The sequence below is a fragment of the Brienomyrus brachyistius genome, chromosome 8 (genome assembly GCF_023856365.1).
Source record: "Brienomyrus brachyistius isolate T26 chromosome 8, BBRACH_0.4, whole genome shotgun sequence".
NCBI lineage: Eukaryota > Metazoa > Chordata > Actinopteri > Osteoglossiformes > Mormyridae > Brienomyrus > Brienomyrus brachyistius.
Genome location: NC_064540.1, coordinates 23,687,871 through 23,713,918, shown reverse-complemented (window position 1 = coordinate 23,713,918; position 26,048 = coordinate 23,687,871). Strand labels below are relative to the sequence as shown.

The window sequence follows — 26,048 nt, the reverse complement described above, 5'->3', positions numbered from 1 at the left end:
CTGCATAAAAGAATGCGAGAAAATCCCCAAATTCCAGGTGTGCATAGCTTGTCAGTCACACCCAAGAAGACGTGAGGTTGTGATTGCTGCCAACCAAGTACTAATGAGTCAAATAGAGGTTTCGGTTATTTTATTTTTATTAAATTTACAAATTTAAATTGACTAATTTTCTAAAAATCCTGTTTTTGTTTTCCCACTACGGGGTACTGAGTGTTGATTGATGGGGAGAAATTAATCAAAATGTTTATAGGATTAAGCTGCAATATAACAAAAAGTGAAAACGTGAAAAGGTCTGAATACTTTCTGAATGCACTGTGTGTAATATATACATATCCATGTATATCAGGTCTCTATATAGACTGTAGCTGCTAAAAAACATAAATAAAAACATCAAAAATGCAATGGATAAGCCTTTTGGAGGAGAAAAATTATGAATATTCAAAAAGTCTCAATTTTTACTGAGAAAAACCAGTTTGGATACAGATTATTCTGTGAGTGAAATGCAATCCGAGAGAGAATTGGGAAGATGAAAGACACTGATATGTATCAGACTCCAAAAATCAAAGAGTTTGCAGAATGAGGAACAAGATGAGGAGTCGCTGTTGAGGAGATGTGCGGCCTGAAAGCAGATGACAGGAATGCCAACAAAGCCACGAGCTTAGTCCTAATTCTGTCAGCCCTGGCACCACAAGCAAAATAACTTGCATGACTGACATAGAAAAGGATTAAATTCATGCAGATGCACAGATGGCTTTGAATGACGCGAATTCACTACAAATTTAATGCATTGTAATACTAAATAAAGATACACATATGGTTACACAGGATTTCTGTTTTAAAAAGGTTGTCAGACCATCAAGATTTGACTGGATTCAGTACCTGTAATACCTAGGAGATGTCAGACAAATTTAGAGATTGTAAGAGAGCATAGAGTTTATCTTTATGTAAAAGTACTAAAAAACAGTATGTGTTACAAAGTCCTTAAAAAGTACCTAATTACTACACGGCACTACAGATAACCAGGCACCTAAGTGACAACAGCAGGGTATGCAGGTTGCCGGGTGCAGGGCATCCTGTTTAACTCACCTATATGCACCTTAAATCCACAGAGTGTAACAAAATCAATAAAACGGATGGAGGGGGGTGACAAGCTGATGGGGTTAGTGGTCTGACCTTGCAGCTGGAATGAGATCTAGCCTCCATTGTTTCAAGATGCTTCTCTGTCAGAGATTTTTCGATGCCACCAGAGAAATTACATTTCTGTCAGCTGTCAGAGGAGGCCGCTTGCGTGAGGATAGAGGTCCAGGGTTGTGGGGCGGCCCATCTTACAGCAGATGACCCGTGAACTCAATGTGTCTGGTTTCAGAAGGTTCCAGAAGGAGCTTCTTGGCAAATGTGTCCTTCAGCAGGATGCCTGACCTGGATTTCTCCAGGAGAAACACTGTCCTGTTCAGTCTCCGGCTGAATGAATACGTGTCTCTGGACTTCCTGTTTGATGGGGCAGGATCCAGGGTGAGGCTGATTGGACTGAAGACTTGCCACTTTGGCTGCTAGGCTAATAATAGGTCCTGTCCCTATTACTTTCAGTTCATCAACAACACAGGATGGCCGTATTAGTTTCATATTGATTAAGGACGATGACTTTCTATGAACATGGAGAAGGACTATATTTACATGCGGTAAATCGACTAAAAAAAGCTGTGGATCCTGCTAAAAAAAACCTTTGCGCATCTGAAATTACACCCAGATTGGGGCGGCTTGATGTGTCCAAGCACTCGCTTTTCCCAGAGATCATGCGTCTCAGAGGACAACGAGTCTCACCCCAGCGTGTTTGCTGATCTTCGTTTTTACTTCTGGCAGGTCGGGTTGGTGTGTATCCTGAAATGGGCTGGGGGCTCTGGATGGTAAAGTAGACAAAGATGATCTCATCTGGCTGCCCACTGAGCAGGTCCGTCCAGGCTTCTGTGCTGCAGCCTCGATTCATTGACCCGTTTTGAAATCCTGTTATGTTTGCTCCCCCCGCTCTCATTTTCCACTGCCCTCCCCCGGACATCCTCCTTGATTTACCTCCCAAACGCCGGGCGCTGATTCTGTCGACAGCCGCCCGGGTCCTACCGCTGCATTTCCTGCGCCGCGAATTGCACCTCGCGCCATTCCGGACCCATCAGCGTGAGCTCAGGCCCATCCGTCCACATGATCTGGTTTGACGTGTCCGAACAGGGTGACTCGCACCGGAGAGCGGTGGTTGTGGAAGGTGGGGGCGTTAGTAGGACATTACTCTCCGGGCTCCGCCGTGCCACTACCAAAATGTAAACAATAACGCCGTTTGAGACCTCAGTGACGCGCAGACAATGCGTGCTAACAGGTCTGCGGGGAATCCAACACGTGCTCCTCTATCTGAAAGCCAGCCTAAAGGCTTTTGTCTTAACGCGTCCTCTGAGTACCGGGGATTAAAGCGTTTAACTGTTCTCAGCCGGCATCAGAATTAACGGGCGGCGAGCCCCCGGCAAATTGACTGAAGCACAGGCGCATGGATTTATCCACATCGAAGTTAACAAAATCGCACAGAGCCACCTGCGAGGCGCGAAGGAGCCGCCGTCGGATGATTCAGGCAGAGTGGGAACAGGAGCGGGAACAGGAGCAGGAGCGGCGGAGCAACGTCGGGCACTGCGCTCCATAAACACACCGGTGTGACGTGCAAGGGGGTTGCCATGGAAACACCCCCCCACCCACCCGCCCCACCAACCATGCACCAGTTTTAGGGTTACAGGTGCATCGGACAGGCAGCCAAAAACCTATCAGAGGTAAAGAGCAAAGTCACACGCAGGCAGGAAGACGCAGGGGCGCAGAAACACACTCAGCAATGATGCCTTCTCTGGACATAACTGTGCAGATCCTGCTGACACACCAAAAACAACCAGCGGGTGATCAACCAAGGGAAGTCATCTTTTTTACAGCCAGTCATTTGCTTCGGTGTGCATGTAGGGCACGCCTGGTACCTGTCAGGACATGTCTGAAAGTGCAACCTCAGTCCTGAACTTGAAATCTGAGAGTGCAGGTAAAGAACTAAACCAGGCTTCTAAAATTTCAGGTGGAATCTTAGTCCTAAAACCAGCGTCTGGGTCTATAAGAAGGACCAGATTGATAATACAGAGATGTGATGAAATAACAAAGGGTGTTTCTCAATATGCGTACTTGACCGTACTTGTGTTCTCGTGTCCCCGTTTTACATCATCTTTCATTGTCGAAGACCAGTTCCAATACTGAAGAACAGAAGTCCAGAGGACGGTAGAAAATCCCTGCGTGTCATTCCTGCCCCACCTCCAATGTCAAGGGGCAAGACCAAGGGTTCTAGGAAGGCAAGCTAGGAAGACTAGCTTGTGGTCTAGTAAAGACCACAAGTACGATCTTAATGCTGGCACTGAGAAACACCCAAAGACCAGAATCGGACGGTGGGGGAACTCACAGGGCACGGCCCGCAGGTACAGATTCTCCCGGATCACCTGCTGCAGCTGGCTGTCCACAGAACCCGGGGTGAAGCACTTACTCAGGTAGAGCCGCAGGTCCTTACAGAGGGTGGACCCTAGCAAAGGGGGAGGGGGGGGGTTCGAGGGGTAGAGAACAGGGACGACGTGGGGAGTGCGGGACGTGGAGGAAGAGGCAGCGCAAACAGAGTAATGGAAGGTTCAGATGGAAATGGTGGTGAAGGTAGTGGAGGGTTATTAGGCAGGGCAATGGATGGTGAGACATGGTAGGGTTTGGGAAGTAAAGAACAGTGGAGTATCAGAGGTATATATTTTTATCTAGAGCACATACAACCAGACACAAAACAAAACTCCCGCAAACCAAGAGGGAACTCAGTCCTTCTGGGGCAAAACCATAATCCCATCAGATGAGGCTCTGGCACGCAAGCAGATGCAGCTGAGGCCAACCTGTGGAAGCTCACTGCATCCACATTGCAGTGATTAGGCTTAATATGCTTGGAGCCGTCATCTGCCATTCAGGATAAAAGATTAAGCGGCGGGGCTAGGCAGCTTGGGCTGCATGTCCGTTCACTGCTTCAACAGCAGATTGAAATGCAAGATGAGAAATGGGAGAAGGGAGTGGGCCGACCACAGATGCAATAAGCGCCCAGGAACAGGGTAGCATCAAAAACATAAAAATCCTCTATGGACTGAAGACGTAAAGCAGGTCACTTACAGGGCTGATATGCGGTAAGACACACCTGACCTTTGGGAGACTCTGTGCCCTCATTGAACATTGTAAACTTCATACCATATAAACAAAAAAATACCAGCAGACACAGGGCACCCGGGGCAGGAGCAGTGGCCCCCCCCAAACGGATTTGTACCAGTTAAGCACCATCAGATGCTCACACTGCTTTCTAGGACTCTGATTTTCTCATGTGGGGTCAGCAGAGGAGTACTTGTGTTCATTATTTAAGGACGGCAGTGAGCACAGCGTCCCTAAGCCAGAGAGACGCCCAGATCGCCCCACTGTCCCCTAGCATCCCATCCCAGTCTCAGCTGTGACTTTGCTCTGGATTCCCACCGGACCGACGCAGATCCCTGAGGAACGTATCAATGGGCAGAGTCACAGGCCCCCACCTCACAGTGACGCTTCTCTCCCCTCCATCGACGGGCAGATGGACAGTACCGTCTGCCTCATAACTCAGGTTGTCATAACTCCCGCCAAACCCCAACTGCACCCACGGAGAGCCTAAAGGAGAGCACCTTGGCAGAGTCTCGCCCGGACTCAAAACCAGCTGCACCACACGTGGTATAGGAAAAGTCAATCCAGCTACCTATTCGTGGGCTGAGCCGCGTACCGTAACGCAGCAGGGGCTGGAAAAGACAGCGATGTTTCCCTGGAGATCGGCCAGCCTTTTGATTAGCGATCAGTCAGGGGGCCAATGGGAGTCACAAGGTGACATCCTGCTGGGGACAGACTTATCGACATCTGAAACACGCCTCTGGAGCCAGGGAGAGTCCCACACTCATGCATTTCTGTTTCAGTCCCACCAGCTACACTACTCAGTCCACTACTGCATCTTTACATAAAATCCCCCACATTTCAGCTGCAATGACCTGTTTAGTCAGATAGGGGGTTTAACAAGCCAAACGAATCAATAGCCTATTTTAAATTCTTCAGATGTCTTTAAGGAATTGAGTGGTCAATGATTAGAGTATGAGAGGTTCCAATCAACAAAGGGCCTTGGAGAATCAGCTGTTTCTGTAAATGAGACCCATTCAGGTGACGATCAGAATGGTATTAGCTTGCCTGTACCAGTGTATAAATATGGACATGTAGTATTACAAGCAACAATAACCACAACCAATGAAAAACACACAAATGACAATTATCATTGACAACAATAATGACGAATGACATTACAATGACATTACAACAATTACAATGACACATTCCACACTAGTTCCGAACTAATAATATATACAGTTGAACCTCGTTACTACGTACCCCGGGTACAACATTTTCACCTTTTCAACGTACAGGTTTCTAATTCCCGTTTTTAGCCTATGTATTATTCCAATAGCAGCCATTGTTTACAGCGTACACCCTTACAGCGTAAACTTCGATACAACATCCAACTTTCTAGAGAAAATACGAAAACTAACCATCATTACAATGTACAGCGCTCTCCCCGCCCACCACAACTTGTGTCGCTACATCTACCTGTATCTACCTGATCTTCGCCCGACAATGCACCAATTTGGATGCGAATGTTTATTTTAAAAATCCATTTTGACCAGCCATTGTGTATTTTCGTTGCCGTTTATCGCCGGCCGGCACTAAGTAATCGTGAGTAATTTAAGGAAAGTTTCAAGGATCCAAATGAGCTTTGTTGAATTATTTAACAAGTAATAATGTGTTCGTTTGTTCTGTAGTCAATTTAAGGGTCTGTTCTATTAAAGTTTTATCATTTACATGGATATTTTGTGAGTTCTTTCATCCATCTTGCACTAAGTGGTTACAACGTTCTATGCTTATAACGTACATGTTTTTGATATCCCGTCTTGTACGTAGTAACGAGGTTCGACTGTATTAGTAGGGCTGCACTGCTATAAGATAATACCTGGTGAAACAGTCTTGATCCGGATAGGGTGGGGGCAGGAGTTCAGGACACCCCTGACATCCCCCAGCGTCATTCCCAGCACAGGGGTCCCCCCGATTTCCAGGATGATGTCGCCCACTGTGGCCCCTCCCCCAGGTGCTGCGGTGACGAATGGAAATTCCCCGTAGTCAGCCCCGCCCCCCACAGCAATGCCCAGCTCTCCCGAGGCCCCGCCCAGGGGGACGAAGCTCTCCTGCACCTTGGAGTGCCAGTGTAGCTTCTTCACAGCAACTTTAGACATGGCCAGTGAGCTGAGGGAAAGAGGTCAGAGGTCATGGTCATATTGCAGAAGAGAACTCACCCAGTACAACAGATGTAGATTGCAGAAACAACAAAAAAGAATATATTAGACAATCCATCGAGGGATGAGCTGGAATAATTGACAAATAACAATAGATCTGACAAAACAGACGTGCACAGGTTACTATGAGCAATTGTGTTGATTATTTTTAGTGTCAACAAAAAGAAAGTGAATGAGTAAATTAACATTTATCATCATCAGGGAGAATTTGAAAATAAACATAAACTGTACAAAAATGTTTTTCTTCAACACAATCTCTTCGACACAGAGCCCTACGTCTACCTGTAGATCCTCTGTACTTTATCTAAATAAATTCTTTTTCTAGCTGAAGGTCTATTGTAATGTGTACATATATACTCTATGTCTATTTACCCTGAGAGTTTATTTATACATCCTCTGCAGCTTGAATGCCTTTGTGTGTATAAATACACTCTACATTTATTTGCTGATTGTCTTTGATGTGTATTATCAGGCACTACGTCTATTTCCCATCTAGATGTTTCTCTTAAACAAACAATAGCCTATTTAGTTAAGACAAGTTTGCAATCTGATCTAAGGCACCCTGGACAGTAATTATGTTGAAGCAAAAAAGAAAATACAGATCTGATTTTTGTTCCTTGATTCTCGCAGTTCGGCCCGGCGACCTGTCTGTCTCTTTTCCCCATTCTGACACTACCTAACAGATGTACAGGCTATAGTGAAATGAGATTTAATGCAGGTCAGTGGCAGAAATGATGATAAACTGACTCAAACTGCTTTCGGGGTCCCCAAGACCCTTCAGACTTTCAGCCAGGACCAGCCTCACAGGGAACCCTTTCTCTGACAGCCCTGGAAATAGAAGGTGGAGATGTGCAGTGGGTAGGACCGTGGGAAAGATGTGACGAGTGTTACGGAGAAAATAAACAGATATTCTTTGTTCGGGGACTTCCCTGTCTGGCCCTGCTTTTTTCAACCACATACTTTAGCTGGAATACAGTTAACAAGATCATCAAACTGCTTATCCTCGTCTGGATTGAGTGGCCCAGAGCCTATCCCCCCTGGGGTACACCCTGGATGGGATCCCAGTTTGATAATATTCCGGTGAATATCTCCATTAAAGTCACTGAAGATGAGGTGTTAACTATTTGCATTTGACCATGTTGCTTAGTAAAGACGTCAACCCTGCAATGGAAATTACATCACCAAAAATTGACTTAGCCCTTGCTTGTCAAAATGTCACTTTTTGAGATTTTGATCATTTTCTTGGTTATATCCTACCATTCCTCCCTATATCTACCTTTAAGGACACCCTTTCTTGTTCCTAATAATCACTTACTCATGAACTGTTGATGTTATGTAAAGCTTAAATGATAAGAAAATGTTAACAGCCTTTATTCCCATACCAGCAAACTGAACCTTCCCAGTGTGTCTTCTGCAGTGAACAGGAATAGGTCTGGATTTGCTGTTATCCTCCCAGGAGAGAGGGGCTGTGGTTGTACGCTTCAACAGGGATCTTAATCTGAACAGCTCCGAAGGGTTAAAACTTCTCCTTTAAGACGGCTTCCGTTTTTTTTTCAAGATCACAGTTCTTTATTTGTTCGTACATCAGTACGTAGAACTTCTGAGTCAAACCATCCAGCCAGTAACATATAACCTCCAACAGGATTACACAGCACAAAGCAAGACAATAGCACCCACAAACATCGAAGTAGACAGACAACTAGGTACTGTTGAGGTACGTATTCATGGAATAAATATATAATTAACGGAAGAAATAGGAAAGTGCGATGTGTCGCTCTGTCCTGCAAAAGGTGAACTGTGCACGATCAAGATACTTTAAGAAATGATCAGCAGAAATGCAAATCGTCTGGCAATTTGACGATACCAAAGACGGACTGAAGACTGTCAGTGATGATGGCTATGATGTCACACATGCATTTGGTGACTGAAGGACCTGCTTCTAGCCGAGCTCTGAACCTGCCATTGTCAGCCTTCCTTTCATGTAACTGGACTCCATGTAGAGCCAAAGAAGCAACTTATGGCAGCGACTTGCAGTTTTGGCATCACCCGTGTGATGCGGGTCCAGATGTCTGTCCCCCGCCCCCCAGCAGAGCCCCTGACCTTCCCCCTTCTTCCTGCATGCTAAACCCTCTGCTTTTCTGCCTGAACTGGAAGGGAGCAGGCAGCCGGCTGCTGATTGGTCGCCTCAGTGCGTGGGCGTGCCAATTTCGAGTGGGGGGGGGGGGTTGATCTCTGACAGAAACAGACCACACTGGGCCAAGGCGTGCTGAAGGTGTGGAGATTAATGTGGTGATGTAGGAAGGGCGAGAGAGACAGAGAGAGAGAGGGAGAGAGAAAGAGAGAAGTGAAGCTGGGAGGAAAAGCATGAAGGTACAGAAAGATGTAGAAGATAAGAGAAAAGATAAAGAGAACTATCTGTAATACTGATTTCACATTTTAATGTTTATTGACTGCACATCTGAATACATGTAACTGATAAAGGTCAATGGAAATCTCTCAAATTGTGCTTAATGCCTGTTTTGACCTTATTGTATGCACCAACAACCCATCAGGGGTAACGGGTTGAAAACAACAGTTTTTCTCGTTTTCCTCCGCCACACCCATGTGTGAATAAAGTGCCGCAGATTAACAAGTCTGTGTTTATTAATCGAGACGTCCTTTGTGTAAGCGTGGTGTGGAGCCGCCCGGTGCAGTCCGAGCTGGCCTGGGCTGCCTGAGCAGCAGGCTGGACGCCTGGCCGCTTCGCCCGAGTGACCGGCCAGCGCCTCAGCCCTCCGAAAACGTGGAGCCGCGGCCGACAGTGCGGCCTGTTTGGCTACGGAGAGGGGAGCGAGCGGCCGAGTCACCGATCCGGGCCGGTCTTGGCTCAGCGGTGCGAGCCGCCTGCGGTTCATGCTCTGGCACGGACCTGAGCGCTCGCCCCCGCACTGCCATCCCATCCAGACGTCCCACAGCCTCCAGCGGCGTTCCCGTTTATTTATGTTCCCACAGCCGGCGCGGTGCAAAGGCAGCTCTGCTGCGCGTCAGCACCGCCTGCCGTTCGGGGGCGGCCTCCGGCGGCTGTGCCGTGTTTACCGAGCGCACCGTACGCCATCTCCTGACCTTCCCCTCCCGCTCTGCCCCCCCCCCATCCCACTGCGAGGCAGTCTGCGACGCGTGTCCACGTCCCCTCACGCACACATACACACACAGATGGGCCGTGTGCTCAGATGCGCACGCGTACCGATCCGTCTCCCTACCGAGCCCTTCCGAGCTTCTCCAGGGGACACAGGTGTCAGTCAGACCACACTGTGAGAAATGCTGCCCTTCCCTGTCACCATCTGCATTTTCCTTACAAAATCAGCAACCAATTAAGGAGAAAAATTATGTATTTTAATACCAAATGTGTCTTGGTAGTGGATATGGGTCACCATACTCAATATATTACCCCCACAAATAATTATGAAACTAAAAATGAGCTGTTCCAGTCATGTTCTGAAAAACAGATTGACTGGTTAAACTGGTGACTTTCCCAGTTCTCCTTGGGTTCATTTCAGGGTGTTCTGAGGGACCTCTGTACCCCCACCCCAGCACACGCATGCAGGCCACATAAACTGGTGACCCTGCACAGTTTACACATGGGAGGGGGGCGTGGGGGCCATCAAAGAGCTGAAATCCCTTCGGCTCATGCGACCCTCGCCGGAAGTGGGCAATGAAACGGGATAGAAGATACAACTGCTTGTGCACGACAGCAGGCCGCCAGGAGAATCACAGAGCCAGATGGAGACGATGTTTACGAAAATGGTGGGGGGTAAAGTGCTGACCTTTAGCGTGGACAGTGCTGACCGCCGGCTCTCTGATTCTGCTGCTCCTCCCTTCAATGCACTATGAGCGGATCACTATTCCCTGTGCTTGCTCTCTGTTGACATTTTATACAGGATATCAGACACTTATGTTCAGGCTGCAGTTTCAGGAGTCCTGAAGGTCATCCTACGTACTGGCCCTTTATATAAAGCCACCACATTCTCTCTTGCGGCGTAGACAGTGCATACAGGGTACGAGGACATGATGAGACCCATACATACTGGCAAAGTGTGAGAGGATGGAGTCGTGGAGGAATCGGGTTCTTCTTGTGAGACAGAAAAGCTGAGTGAGCGGGCAAAGCGGAGACGCTGTCAGGGGGCCGAGAGACCCTGTAATCCACCCGTTTCGACACCACACCTAAACACTTAAAGAAAACATCCCTACTCTGGAAACCAAACCAGTGAAGAACAGAGGTCCCAAACTCCAGTCCAGGAGAGCTACTGACCAGTAGGTTTTCTATCCTACCCGGCTTCTGATGACCCAAACCTGTTCCTGGTATTTACCTGAGAACAGGTGTGGCTCATCTGAAGCCAGGTAGGATGGAAAACCTACTGGACAGTAGCTCTCCGAGACCGGAGTTGGAGACCCCTGGACTAAAAAGACACTTCATCTATGTCACAGACCTTTCCGGGATCGAATCGGAGGTACCCAGCTTGGTATACACTCCACAAGCTCAGCCGGAACGGTGGCAGTGGGCAGACCATCCTGGTCTGACTACGAAAACTATTACAGGTAAGCAAAGCAGCCCAGTTAGGCTTAATGGAAATAACCTGGTGTTCATATTCCATTAATATTCACATAAAGGAACCAGTCCTTGATAAACAGGCAGCCACATACACTGCCAGGTCTCCTAAAAAAGGGGAACCGGGAATGCCACTTCGGCTGTGCCGACGCTTCCGTCCATCCCTTCCTGACACACACACGAAAAAATCGTGACCCTGTACGTAACCTTTGCAGAGAAAAAAATCAAACAGTGGGCCAAAATTACAAAGTGACTGAGCCCCGGTTCCTATTAATAACCGCAGGGTCCTTGGGTGAGATGTACTGTCAGGGCCAGTAAACATCCGTCAGCGTCTCCTGTCAAACGATCTGACAGCCAAAGATCTCTGCTCTATCTGTCCGATGCCACCGCATCCTCCGTCACGATCTACCACTGTCTTACTGGACTCGGAGCTCATAACCAGACTGAGTTAAGGGCAATGTCGCCAAGCTTCCATCTCAGATGTGTCTGGTCTGCTGTCTATGCTCTAGCTCATTAATAACTATTGATTCTTTTAGAAAAGCTTTTACACACATTACAGTTTATAAACTACTCAACTGTTTAAGCTCCTTAAGTACAGTGAGTAGCGCTGGTAGTGTAACACGAGAACTTTCAATGTACGCGGTTCTGTCACAACAGACGTCTACCAAAATCCATCATAGGTCGTAATTTTAGCATGCTAGAATGACGAGAGAACTCTTCCACTTTGTCAGTTACCCAGAATTCCACTGCACACTTATGACTCTACCCAAAACCTGACTTTCTCACATGTGTCTTATGTATTCTGTCATGGAGAAGGGCCTGGAGGTCAGCCAATACTCTCATACGACACATGCAGATCTTGCACTTGCAGAATGACGCAGCCTCTGGTGGGCACGTTTGGGTTTTACCCCACACAGCTTCACGAATTCATAGGCATCTACTAGGTCAAAAGACTTCAAACCCTCTCATGGTCATACATCTTAAATCTAGAACAGGGACATCTTGTCAACATGCTGGACAACAGGGGCAGACTCAAAAACAGAAGATTAACCACTGTGGGCTGCATCGGCATCAATCTGCGGTAAGAATCTACTATCCTGTCGTCAGACTGCCGATCTGTATCGCAGGGGGCAGCTCGAATTAATGGTCCTGCGTTGTGGTTCATGGAGACTGTCCACTGGAATAAAAGTTCGACACTGCAGCCGTATAAGACGAGGGCCAGTTGCAGGTTCAACTCCCAGAAGGAGCCCAGCTGTACCTTTTTCTAACCCGAATCACTCCAGTAAAACATCCAGAATGGGACAAACTGCAGGATGTTTTAGTAAAAGCTCTAGCTAAGCCAGTATAAGTGAAAGTAAACAAACATCGTTAAATACAGCGGTATGCAGAAAGGTCCTCCGGAGAGCCCAGCACCACACACACACACACACACACACACACACACACACACACACACAGAAAGGACATGCAAGGAAATAATTGCTTAGCATTTATCTGAGTCACTTACAGATGCTCATTGACTAAGTTTGACCTTCCTCTTCATCTTTAACTCCTCTCAGATCTATGTTAGGAGGTTTAACGTTACCACAAAGGTAGTGGAGAGTGTTGAGGAAAGACAATCTCTCTCTCTCTCAATAACTAAGAGGCCTATTCGAGACAGTCTTCTCCCTAATTGAAGCATCAAAGATGCACTACATCTCATGCGCAGAAGATGGGCCGGGCATCTCAGCAGAGACTGGCAGGGGAGTACAGTGGATCGTCGGTGAGACTTGCAATGGAGATGTGACATCTGGGGACAGGGGAGCAGTAACGTGAGTGGGCACGGGCTGCTCTGTGTCAGGTTCTGCTGAGTCAAGCGGGACGGATGAAGGTGACTCTCCCCATGCCTGCTCCCTCCCAGTCCGCCTCTTCATATCGATCTCTTTTTTCCGCTCCGAACGACTTCATAATCATATTCATGGGGTTGATTTGTCAAATCCTCACAAAGTGATGTTTATCCTTAATTTCATTGCTATGGATATGGGCATCATCAAGACACGGAGCGTAGGGTCTAAGAGAAATGAAGGTCAGCTTGGTGAGGTGACGGGTACCGAACCAACCTATGTAAGTCGCCAAGGTCTCCACAATCACCGCTGCAGCAGCTCAGCACGAATGAAGAAGAGTACTGATGCCATATCACGCTGAATCGGTTATGAGGACACGACCATGGGCGTCGTTAGATCCGATCACTTGGGGGTATATCCTCAAGTATTTTAAGCCGAGCCCTGATGTTTTCAATAGCTAGACACTCCTCTGGACACAACTAACCCTAATCCTGACCCTAAGCACAACTGGTTGTGAGCATCAGGTCCATTTCAACAAATTACTCTTTTTGAAACATGGTATATAACTGAGAAATTACTGGAGGAGTGGCGGAGGTAACTGTAAACGTAGGGAACGGCGCTAATGAGGTGTGGATCGTTAGACAGACCCACCATCTCCTCAAAACGCGGTGTCTCTCAGACTTAATTAAAGATTCATAGCACCACCATAACCTTGACTCTCCCAGCCCACAGCAAAGCACAGTGTGAAACCAGGGTCAGACCATCCGTCATTTCAAAACGAGCTCCTTCACATGAAGAAGGACACGCCCGGCGTGTATGATCCTAACGGAAACACACGTACGAGCTCGTACGCGCACATGTGCACGAACTTATAGCTCCGCGCATCTTTGAAGTGTATGACACACATCTTATGTCTCACCACAAAGGAAAAACTGTATTTTTTAAGCATTAAAAGGCGCAGCCAAGCAAGCCAAACTCTGTCTGAGGCTTACACTAAATTTGGATATGAAAACAAACGATATAAATTCTTATATAACGCCTGCCATAATGAGAAAAAGACTTATATTTACTGTAGTGAAGGTATTAAATCCTACTTCAACACTTAAAGGTATCTGTTTTAAAACAAACATATTGTTAAATCTGAAATTTTAGACGATCAGAATTACAGAAAGTCGTTCATTCAAAAACAGGTCTGGTTCAAAATATACTATTTATATTCCGAATACAATTTCATGGTTTCACGTTTATGTTAGTTTTGGAAACACTCAACGTAAGTCTACCAAACCAATTAACCTGCACATCACAATGTAAAGTTTGCAAAAAGTAAGAATAAACCCACTTTACACCCACCTCCTTGCCCCATACCCCACACACACACAAACAACGCACATTTCCAACGCTAAGATTTGCGGAACATACTGACCTGTATTGGCGCTGACAAACACACATTCTTTTCAAGCAATTTATACGCTCCAAAAAAAGGCGTTTTAACACGTCTATATACATTGACCCAGACTAAACTGCACCTGCCCCCCAAAGAGTCACTTAATTAAATTACAGGCTGATTAAATTAATTGCTACTTTTGAAAAGTAAGCAATCGTTAATTTAAATATGCAATACTAGTTTATTGCTTTCTGAAACGCATAAATAAAATAATGCAAATATTAGTAAACGTTCGTAATCCGGAGGCAAGCAGCGACGCACACGGTAGACGGTGTGTTTGGGCGCTGTATGGTAGGGACGCTGTACAGCTGAGCGGGGGACCAGCGATGATCTGAGAGAAAAAAAAGTGGGGGGGACGACAAATCTGCCAGCGGGTGTGTTGTGTGTTCTTCAGTTTAGAAGATGTTCAAAATGCAGGGCACACAGGAGGCGGCGCGCATGGAGTGATGCATGCACACACACACACACACGCACGCACACACACACTGTAAAATACACATGAATACACACACATACATAAACACACCTACTGTAATAAACACACATATACAGTAAGAGAGACGTCTACGGGCCTATATAGTGTATGCATGTGTACGCGCTACATCGATATGAAATATGGAATAACAGCAGGGAAGATTATAAATGAACAGCAGGTGAAGCAGTCGGTGTTTTTGCATAGGACTTACCCTCATAATTTCGGTTTTCGTCTGCGGCGGAGGGTCTTCGCTGAATTTTTATCTCTCTCTTTGCAATTCAGCACGGATACGTTCGGATGCCGGTATTTCGCCCAGTGTATCACTGCCGTACCGGTCTGAACCCAAAACACGACGACGGTACGGATTTAGCCGGAGGACGCGGGCGCGGAATCGCCGCTACCTCCAAAGACTGGGGTGGCCGTGCTTTCCAGCGCTTTAAAGGAGCACATGTATAAATCGCGTTGCAATCTGCACCGTACAATAATCCCGGGAATAGGAAGAAGGGAAGGATGCCGAGACTAAAGAGCGACAAGGGGAGGGGGTACGAGGGAAAGGGAATAAAAAGAAAAGGAGAACCGCCCCCAGACTGAACGGATTGGGCTGGGTGCCACTTCGGCACCAGGACTGTGTTCAGAGAACCGCGTTCATGTGAAATTTCTGCTGGACTTGACGAAATTCTTCGGTTGGACGGAAGACGCATTTCACAGAGAAATGCAGCTGAGTCGGCTAAACTGCTTCGGACTGAAGTGGACGCCTGACACTGCGTTACTGCCGAGACAGGTGCGGACGGACCGACGGAACGGGACGGGACAGTGATGGCGTGGGTTTAGTTCATATTTAGTGTAACGATGTGTTTATTCAGCCATGCCCTATGTGTGAGTTGCTTGCAGGACTATGACAGCACTGGTTCCCCCTTTCTCCAAGGTTGACAGAGAGGACCTCAACCTGAATTGCTATATTTGAAATACTAATTTCAACACGACCTGGACATACGGTTATGGAAGACAGAGGGAGTTTAATATAGTTTGTATAGTTTGTGTACGCAGAATAAATAAAGCGTTATAAAATGGCAGGGTGCCGCTGATGTCTGGGTGGAGTGACTCGGATAAGGAGACACACCTCTTGCCGGACAGCTGGTGGCTCAAGGGCGGCTCCGCGGATAATTTGCAACATTTCTAATTAGTATTCAGACCTCTTCTGCGTCGGCCATTTGGCATCCCGTACAAGTGTTTACTCCAGTGACGACACTGTAAGACAACCTCCTTTAATATAAAGATGAATTATAAGTTGCATTTAAAAGCAACAAAATTGCAAGTTGACAACCTTTATAATAGTGTCGTGGTCTTTGCGTTGCGGGAGCATTTCGTTCAATTAAGGTTTGTAACAAGGTGGACATAACGGCATTGTCTGGGTCAGACATGACAAATTAACAGCTGAGCTGCCTGAAATACAGAGTTCCACTTTATAACTCATCCATAACCCGGGGATCTTGAGCACTGCCAAGAGCAGGATTGAAAAGTATACTGTTTTGAGTGGAGTGATGATGTACTGGGAGGGATTGTTGGGTGGGCAGAATCCAGGAAAGGATGCATTCCACCAAGGTGAGGAGGTTGGTTTGGTTATTGACCTGAGGTTATTTCAATTGGAAAAAGAAAATGGAGTGAATAGAGCAGCAAACAGAAATGTTATAGTAGTTGGATATTTGTGATTTATGAGGTTGGATTTAAGTCCTAGAAGAATCTTGGTAATTTACTTACACTCACCCTTAGTCGTCACTGTGAAATAGCAGCTGCATAATTATGGTCAATTTCTTTACCCTGATTCGATAACAACCCAGTGTAAATGATTTTGAGACATGACTTATTTCTTTAAAATATGCTAAGTGCTCTTTCCATAATCTGCAATATGTACCCCATTCTGTTTTGCATGTAATTGCACCGAAATGGAGAAATAAAAGTCCGATTTGATAAGAAAGTGGACAAATCGAATTGCACTTGTGCATTGCAGCTGCAGATTGTGGTGTGGTACTTAATTTGATTGCAAATAAACAGCAAATGGCCCATCATTTTGCATCATTCCAGATATCAGAGAAATGCAAAAATGACCAATTTCCAAATACGCATATTGCCTCTGTATTAACCTTTCAAAGGGCTTCTGCATTTACGCTGACGTTGCTGTTTCTCTGTGACTTCATGCGATGTAATTCGAATGGGATTTTCGCACACTGTATGCCGGGAGATGTATTCTCCTGAGTATCGCATCTCGAACACAAATGGACGGCGCCGCCGCTGAGGACTACATGTCCCAGAAGCCTTTAGGACCGGCACTTTGTCGCAGAGCTTTCGTAAACATGGCGTCGGAGTCTGGAAAGAAACACGACGATGGTATTGACCAAGGTATAGTCGATCCTCGTTGTCCGCAGGATGGAGAGGACAAAAAACCGGCACCCATTTCTTTTGGGTTCAGCAAGACGTCAAGCAAGTTTAAAACCAACTCGAACTTTAACGAATCTGAGAGAGAGGAGCGGGATTACTTGACTGGGGTGGAGGAGAAAGAGCTAAAGAGGTAATAACCGCGTTGAGATGCAGTGTTATATTAAACATAAATCCAGCTAATATGTAGTGTAGACGTTCAGAATCAGTAATAGTACAAGCCACGAGTAGCACGTTTAAATAACTGGGCATTTATTTTGTGGCTACTTCGAAGTACTGCAGACCAGCCTTTCTGGCTGAGGTTTCCGAGTATTCTCATATGAAAACGTCCTGGGTAGTTGTGTATAAAGTGTAACTGAACGGCCATATACGTAAACATGAAACAAACTTTACTGTTAAAAAGAAAAAATCTCATCTCTTCAGCCAAGGAAACATTCTGACAACTTACTACGCTAGTTGTATTTAACGACGTTTTTGCAAGACGGCTCCAAATGAGGTGTATGACAGTGTCCGTGGATATACATGCTGTTCTGGCGGCAGAACCATCCACAAGATCCCTAAGATGGAAAAGCGACCATGCTGTTCCTTGATAATGTCTGTGACACTCTACTCCCCAGCACTAAGCCCGTGGAGCAGAAAAAGGAGCTGGTTATTCCCCTCATCGTTAAGAATCGCTGGGTCAGGCAGGAGAAGCCCAAAAAGGAACCATCGGAGATTAAAGACTGTCCTCCGAGTCAGGAGCAGGACTCTGTAGAATCCCAAGCCATCAAAGAACTTGTGGAAGGTTGGTGGTGTTCATTCCTTCTGTCAGGTCTTGATTAGATATGAATTAAATGCTAAATCAAGCACATGCATGTTATTTCCTATATTCCTATCACCCTTGTCATGTGATTAGGTGTCTGAGCTACTGGGTACTTCAGAGCATGACCTTGATTAATATATTAGTACATATAATACAGGCCATCACATTTTCAGAGTGTCTGTGAGACGATTTCCAGTGCTTAATATAAAGTGAAAATATTGAAAAATTGAGTTCACAGATGTTCAGTTTTGGTGATATTTTACTAAAGTGACTCAAAGGAAAATTAGGCCGTTTTAATCATTGGCGAATCTGGCAGGTGTTTGAGATGATGGAGATGTGTCCACTGCTTTCTTTTGGCAGAGTCCCGGAGGCAGCTGGATCAGTGGAAGAATGGCACCCAGGAGGGCCTTGACCTCACCATCCCCTTGCTGATGCAGAATCAAGTACCCCAGGGGTTCGAGGATGGGGACAGGGTGAAGGTCGACTTGCGGCCTGAGTCGGTAAGTCTGGTGCAGATTAATTTAAGACTGCCTCAGGTGCCAGTGGCAGGGATGCTGCCGACCTACATCCCAGTCAGAGCTAGGATGAACTGGGAGGAGAGAAATCACTGCCAATGCCCTCCTGTACGTCTGCAGTCGAGGCTGTACTAGTCAGCTTTGCTGGAAGCATCTGTGCAGGTGTAACAGACAGCAGATGCCGATTCCTCACACCTAATAGATTAGCCAGAATTGACCGTGTGCTAATTCCACTCAGCCCCCCACTGGGGGAAATGCAGATGTATGAGACAAGTCTCCCATCGCCCCTTGTCTTCATCACGTGGCCCCAACAGCTCCTTTAAATCTCCCCTTTCTCTAGAGATGGGGGCTTAATTTCTGCCATGATTTCAGAAGATGGGCGGAGTGCATCCTCAGTTTATTACTCGGCTGTCAGAAGCAGTGAAGCAACATTAAATTACATCATTAATCGGCATTAAGCCATTAATTAACCTTAAATCATACTGCTTCTGGTCTGCTGTCATCTGTTAATTTTCTGTAAAAGTTCCTTCCAAAATCTGTGTGTCTTTTGTCAGTTCTGAAGCACCCAGGGAATCTGTTTTGCACTTTAGACAAAAGACCCTCCTTTCTGACTTCTCTGCAGTCTTTCTGAGGTTGCCTGTCGTTCTTCTGAATTGTCATCAGAGAATTTGAACGTCTGTGATGGTCTCTGTCAGCTCCCAGCTCTTTGTATTCCTGCTTCTTTCTTCTATCGTTTTATTAATCTTTGTTATAACATTCCAACATTGCAAAACACTTGTTTTAAAATGGGCTTTCAGTCTATTTATACCTCCTGAGTGTATAGATGTCTTTCTGTGGCAAAGCCTTATTTAAACAGAAAACAAGGTCTTCCCAAACCCCATGTAAAAAAACTGTACCCCAAATGTTGGTGAATTGTTTAAGACAGCCAGCTATCCACATTGCCTGCTAGTTTAAATTTGATTGTGTTATGATTTTATAAATGCTATTTAGTGGTAATAGGCACGGGAAAACCACTTTTGCTTGCAGGCACTTTGTTGCATTTCCTGGGGATGGAACAGGGTGTGTCTGACCATTTGCATGGGGGCTGTCAGTCCACAGATGCCGACTATGAGAGTGTGCCTGTCGAGGCATATGGCTTGGCCATGTTGAAGGGCATGGGCTGGAAGGAGGACGAGGGAATCGGCAGGACCTTCAAACAGTAAGTCAGCCCCCCCCACCCCCCCCCCGCCGCTGTCACAACCAGCTGCTAGCTGTCGTTCCTGGAGCCTTTCTTTGCTCCCTCTCCTTGCAGGGTTGTGAAACCCATCGAACACCAGCTCCGGCCCAAAGGCCTGGGTTTGGGGGCTGACCGCTCAGCCCTGAAAGACCTGGAGCCCAGTGGCCCCCGACGACCTCCCAAACCTGGGGAGGATCGGTCCCAGGAGGAGCTGGTTCTGGCCCCGGGAGCATCTGTGCTTTTGGAGGCAGGGGCTCACAAAGATCACTATGGAAAGGTGAGTCTGACCCGGCAGCGTAGGGTTACAACCTCTGTCCGGGTGAGAGCCACACAAATCTCAGACAGTGAAATCTCAGAGATGAGGCTTTGGACCCTCTGGTTGATGTGTACCATCAGGAACCAGCAGGAGGGAGATTAAAACAGCCGGTGAATGACAGCATCCAGCTGTCCCACCCACTGTGGGCTTTGAAGCTTCTCGCATTCAGACGTTCTTCGAGTTTCTACCACAGAGTTTCTGGTCATGTGACTGAGACACCCACTCACTCATGCTGGGCCACAGGTGGAAGGCATGGATCCTGACAACGCCCGAGTTATGGTGAAGCTGGCCATCGGCGGGAAGACCGTGACTGTCAGCCAGTACAACATCCGGCTGGTCGGGAGAAAGGAATACGACAGGAATGCCAAGGACCTCAGTGAGTGGAGCCGCCTCTGGGCACATGGGAGTTTTACATGCACAAAAATATTCAGAGAGTAGTGCAAAAACTGATTGGTTCAGAGAGATAACCATTCAGATTGTAAAGGTGATGGGACCAAATAACTAGAGGAAGAGGTACCAAGACATCTGATTGGTCGGTCCCGTCTCCTGTAGTTGCTTGAACCCACCTCCTCTGCAATCTGATTGGTTCAGGGAGATAACCATTTTTCCTTCTACCCTCTACCCATTTTTGTGTAAGTAAAACTCCCATGAGCTGCATGTGGGCACTGGTGTCTGTGTTGACTGCGGCACATAAAGCGGAGATGATCTCGCTCTTGTAAAGATTGGTGAACAGAATGTATTTGAGGTTTTTGTGATGGCAGTACAAGAGGCAAACTAATTGACTAGGGTAGTGATGTGTTACAGATCAGGATCTTTTTCTGTGTAGGAAAACATGATTTGTGACTTACGTCGAGTGTGTCGCCTTGGTACCCTGCCCCCACCATGCTGCAGGTCGCCACAGCAAAGCCCACATGGAGGCGGAGAAGGAGAAGGAGAGGGAAAGAAAGAAGGAGAAGGAGAGGGCAGAACGAGATGAACAGCAGCAGAGGTCCAAAGAGAAGAAAGACAAGCGAAAACACGCCAATTCCAGGTATGGGGTGCAACAGCCTTGGGCACGAAAAATTGTGCTGAAAGCCCATTAATCCCCATCCCCTTCACCCCCAGGGAGAAGACCCCCCCAGCGAAGCTGCTGCGCCAGGAGCCGCCCGCCCCCTGCTGGCTGCAGAGGGACCTCCGTGTACGCTTCATTGACAAGACCTTCAAAGGGGGAAAGTACTACAACTCTAAGGTAAGGGGCATTAGAGAAGATTCAGCATGAAGACAGGGTTCCTGTGTGAGTGTGATTGAGTGACACAGCGGCATGTGCACACAGATGACAGTAGAGGATGTGCTCACTCCATGGACCTGTGTATGCCGTACAGAGGAGGGCAGGCTGCTCGATGGTGAGCGAACCATAACACACACAGCATGAGTCTGACCGTATCGGGTACACAGCCATGTGAAGTCTTCATGCATTCCTATATGCGTACCCCACCTCTCACAGGTGTGAAACAGGAGATGCTAGAGACAATGGTGCCCAAGAGTGAATCAGACTGCATAATGGTGGTACTGGGAGAGCATCGCGGACAGGTCAGTGCTGCTCCCAGAATTTCCCTTTGCCTAGCAACAAAACTAGTATCTGTTAGTGATATCTAAATGAAGCGTCATGCACCATTTTCTGCATTTTTTTGACCCCACTGCGTTTGGTTTGCACTGGGGCATATATTAAGCTCTTTTATGAATAGAGCACCATCTAGTGGGATCAGAAAATACAGCAAATGGTTCATGTAGCTTCTTTTGGCTGCCGCTAGTATCTATTAGATGTTCTCCTGTAGAATTGTGTGACGCATTGCCAACTTCCACCTGGCAGGTGGGCCGGATCCTACAGCGGGACAAGGAGCGTTGCCGTGCCATGGTGCAGCTGGACCGACACGAGGAGAAGATCTACACACTGGACTATGACTCCATCTGCCACTACGTGGGAGGGGGCTTCGCGTGACTGGGGACATTGCAACACCGCCACCTCAGTATCCTTGTTCATGACATCTGCCATTCTTCGTGGACCCGTCTCGACCACCTGGGCTATTCTTCCAAGGGTCATGCAGGGAAAAGGAACAGCAGAGGACCAGGCATGGTAGACCTGAGGGATGCCATCATGACGCAGAGAAGCTGACTAGCTGCTGAAAATTAGCTGAAAGTAAGAAACACCCCGAATGCACAAAGGACATGGTGCACCTGGAATGAATTATTGCAGAGGCCAACCTGAGCGCATCTTACAAGCGGCAGACAGCTCCTGTATATATCCTGGGCGATGGCGTGCAGCTCAACTCCCTGAATTCCCCAAATGGGCCTAGGGGATGGCAGTTTTCTATGTAAATAAATTGATGTTTTTTCTACCTTTCTTGTCTTTTACATATGTTTTTAAAGAAAGACCCTGTGGGGTCATAGTAACGTTGTATGTGCCACATTTTCCTTTTTGCAATAAAATGATGTGAAGACCACAAGATTTGGGGAGGCGTACAGTCCAGTTGAGAGTTGGTGTCAGTGTCATGGGTTACAGAGCGTGGGCTTTGTTTCAACACTTACATAAAATTCAGCACAATGAGGAGACATGGTGGTGCAGGTTTTAGGGAGACAGATGAGGGATTAAAATGTTTCAGTACAATTTAAGTAAAACAAATTTAAAAAGGCTGGCTGGATCCACAGTGACCAGCAGCACTGATCCAAACATGGGAACTGGAGTCAAAGGAATCACAGACCGGCTTAGAAATATATAGGTGGTATTATGTTGTGCTACAACAGCTAAAATGAAACATTGTTCTGAGAAGAAACATTCTGGCAGAGGCCTCCTGATGACCATGCCACTGAACTGGTGCACAGTTGGATTCATTCTGCTTAAAAGAACTGGTAGCTCTTTGTCTGGATCGTTTATTTACATGAAAATTTTAACTTCTGCAGTCAAGATTAATCCTAAAACATGCCAACACAAACGTACATAAACCCCATAGCCCAAAGTCGTCCCCCCCACCCACCCCACTGGGCCATTCCTTCCGTGACTGACGCCATCACAGCAGTAAATCCAGTGGCGTGCGAGCGCTCTGCATGGTTTGCAGTCTGCGTCTTCCCCTTCACTCTTTGGCCTTGGTGAGCTCTGCGTTGGCCCTGAGGACAGCCCCGGGGCTCGGGTACGGCCTTTGTTGAAACAGGGGTCCAGCTGCTGTGGTGTCGGCGCCTGTTTTGGCCTCATTTCTCTTGGGCAGCCCAGTGGACCAGGTTCCCCTAGGGCAGACAGGGAGAGAGAAGGAATCCAATTTGGTACCAGTCTAACTTCCACTCAGTACTGTTTATTTAACTGAAGTGTTGTCACATTTGCTGGATTGTGGCCATCTTGTACTGAAATGAATGAGTTAATTATCAAAACAATACAGAAAGAGATTGTTGTGGCAATGCATGAGGAGAAAAATGTGGTTGTTCTGAGACCAAATGGAGCAGTACCTGGGGGCGTCAGAGTAGGCGCTTGGGTCCATTGGGTCCATCTCTTCCCTCTCTCGACCTACCAGACATTACAACATGCGGTTTTACGATCAGCTTGTTGTGTCCTGCTGATTTCTGATCCCAGATCAGCTCTTTAACTCAGAAATAAGTTTGTTTCTGTATGTTTAAATTAAGGCCAAAGCGATATACTATGAAATGGGCTAACTGACTTAACGACTTTTGATGCTTATTTCCCCAAGTCAACTTAGTTGATAACCACTGCCGCAGTATCATACAAGGCTGATCATAGCAATAAAGGTACTTAACTCTAGGTATTTAAAACTTGTTTTGTATTACACCTCTCTGGAGTTTGCCTACACCCACAGTCCAACGAGCCTTATTGTTCCACATACCTCTCTTGTTCTTGCTGTAGGGGGCACTGTCTTCCCTGCGCTGTAGCCTCTTTTCCCTGATTTCCTCCCTTTCTCGTTCTCTGTCTGGCTTCTCAAATTGCCTCTCCCCTCGTTCCTCTCCCATCTCAGCTGACGGAAAAAAAACAGGTCTTAATGCATATTTTAAAAATGCTAACAACCAAACTTTTAAAGAGTACCACTTTCGAGAGACACTATTTTTTTCCCGTTTTTCATTAGGCAAAAATGTTCTCAATCCGATTGCTATTTACATTTCCATCTAAGGCCAGTTAGAAACCGTACTTCTCAGCCTCTTGGCAGCCTTGGTGATGACAGAACTGGGGTCATTTGGGGAGAGCCAGGACACCAGGTCGGAATCCACATTCCAGTAATAAGGCAGGCCACTGGAGGGAGAGGAAAAAGTACAGAACAAGCACAGTCTGTATATAAGACGTTTCCAAGCTTATAATCAAATCGGGCTGGGGGTGCACCTGCCCCTTTTGCCCAATCCATTGACACTGTCTCCCTTTTGAAGTCCTGAGTGCCCATATTTGGTCACCGACAATCACCAACTTAGAAAACTGGAAATTTGGTTTGTTTTGCCAATGGGACTTCCCATCCCACAGTTGGCAAAATTAACCCTTTCAAGCATCTCCCCTTAAAAAGTCTCTCCACAGCCCTGGTTTTCAATGTTCACCCTAACCCCTCTTATGTGAATGTGCACAAACCCCAAGTCAACACCATAACTTGACAACCACCAACATAGCACCATTGTGATCAGGGTTACTTCACCTGTATTTATTGACTTCTCTGTGTATGTGAAACTCACTTTGAAGTACACCCCACAGGACTCTACACAAGCAGTACAGTCAGCTGCAAACAATGGCAGCCTACATAGCAACATAGCAAACAAGTCCCTTCAGTGTTACTTTTAATGGACAGTAAATAAGTAATGCTAATTTTCAGGCTTTAATTTCGTGCATTATTTATACCAGAGCTCTTCGAATCTGGCCCCCGGTTCTGAAACCAGGCCTTGTTTTCAGTTCTAACGAGCAGTTTAGTAATTCCTAATTCTGATTGGCCACAGAGGCTTCACACCCGGCTCCCTGGTCAAGGAAGGGTTGAAAAGCAGCAGTGCTCAGGCCTTGAGGACTGAGATCTGAATAGCCCTGATTTACACAGTTCACTCCTACAAATGATCAGACATTGGTTACACTAATTAGACAGGGAACTGGGGTATGGGAAGATCATAATACAAAAATACATCTACCCACTAAAGGCTGATGGCACAATCATGAGCGAAGATCTCTTACCAAGCAGGATCAAATACTTTGTACCAGTTCATTGGTAAATTCTCAACTCTGGTGGCCTCGTAGTCCACGTTGTTGTCATCATAATCTTCAGCGATGATCTCCTCTTCCGCCTCTAAGGAAATAACAGTTTGATTGAAATGCAGGTGATTATGGAGATACGGGTGCACGTACGAATCACAACAGTGCACATGCAGGAAGGGATCACTGCAGCGTCGAAGCCTAACCGTGTTCCGAGTGCTTCAGGATGCCTCTCTTGGCCAGGCGAGCTAGCAAGGCTGGCGGCAGGGGCATCTTTCCTTAGGGACAAAACCTACTCAAATACAAAGCTACTATAAGCATTCCTTAAATACATTTAAACAATTAAGTGCATTGACGGTATACAAACGGTGATTAAAAGAGAATAATTTAAACAGGCGCGAATTGGATTTTTCTGAATACGATGCATCCCAGTTATTACAGTAAATTAAACAGTCACCTACGCCACATCCCAGTAAGCTCATAGTTTAGATTGATTTTTTTATGAAAACTTTTTATGAAACGTATATATACACCACATCACAAAACCTCAGGCATGCGTTATTTACCTTGTTACAGGGTTTGCTTGGGTGGAAGATAACGACACTAAACTATTACAAAATTTGTCGAATTTTGTTTTTAAAAATGAAATAAACTTTTACCAAATGCTTAAACCATATCTAGATCACTTAGCAGATTTGCATACACTATGCCGCTCCGCTCAGCGCATCCACATAAAACGCGTTTTGATTACGCATTCCGCATCGTTAGCCATCTCCCGACTTCGATTGGACTAAGTCCTGCACGTGATGCC

At 46.5% G+C, this 26,048-nt stretch overlaps 3 protein-coding genes across 3 annotated transcripts in view; 1 reads left to right on the top strand and 2 right to left on the bottom strand.

Annotated features, from left to right (window-relative positions):
* The window catches only part of LOC125747667 (membrane-associated guanylate kinase, WW and PDZ domain-containing protein 1-like), a 37,457-nt gene extending 22,844 nt beyond the window's left edge, over positions 1–14,613 (bottom strand). Inside the window, 3 exon segments of the mRNA XM_049023081.1 lie at positions 3,467–3,583; positions 6,095–6,384; positions 14,266–14,613. Coding sequence (XP_048879038.1) covers positions 3,467–3,583; positions 6,095–6,384; positions 14,266–14,348 — 490 coding nt within the window. The 5' untranslated portion in view covers positions 14,349–14,613.
* Positions 14,614–16,888: 2,275 nt separating this feature from the next.
* On the top strand, positions 16,889–22,528 carry gpkow (G patch domain and KOW motifs). Its single transcript, XM_049023082.1, has 11 exons — positions 16,889–17,327; positions 17,812–17,978; positions 18,357–18,496; positions 19,603–19,709; positions 19,803–20,004; positions 20,287–20,419; positions 20,935–21,073; positions 21,148–21,271; positions 21,356–21,425; positions 21,527–21,612; positions 21,893–22,528. The coding sequence occupies exons 1-11, from the start codon at positions 17,035–17,037 to the stop codon at positions 22,019–22,021; spliced, it is 1,590 nt and encodes a 529-aa protein (XP_048879039.1). The 5' UTR covers positions 16,889–17,034; the 3' UTR covers positions 22,022–22,528.
* Positions 22,529–22,933: 405 nt separating this feature from the next.
* Positions 22,934–25,986, bottom strand: pqbp1 (polyglutamine binding protein 1). Its single transcript, XM_049023083.1, has 7 exons — positions 25,804–25,986; positions 25,444–25,529; positions 25,220–25,331; positions 24,210–24,310; positions 23,910–24,038; positions 23,518–23,575; positions 22,934–23,301 (listed from the first exon to the last, which is right to left on the bottom strand). Exons 2-7 carry the CDS (start codon positions 25,508–25,510, stop codon positions 23,151–23,153), a joined length of 618 nt encoding a protein of 205 aa, XP_048879040.1. The 5' UTR covers positions 25,511–25,529; positions 25,804–25,986; the 3' UTR covers positions 22,934–23,150.
* Between the last annotated feature and the right edge of the window lie 62 nt (positions 25,987–26,048).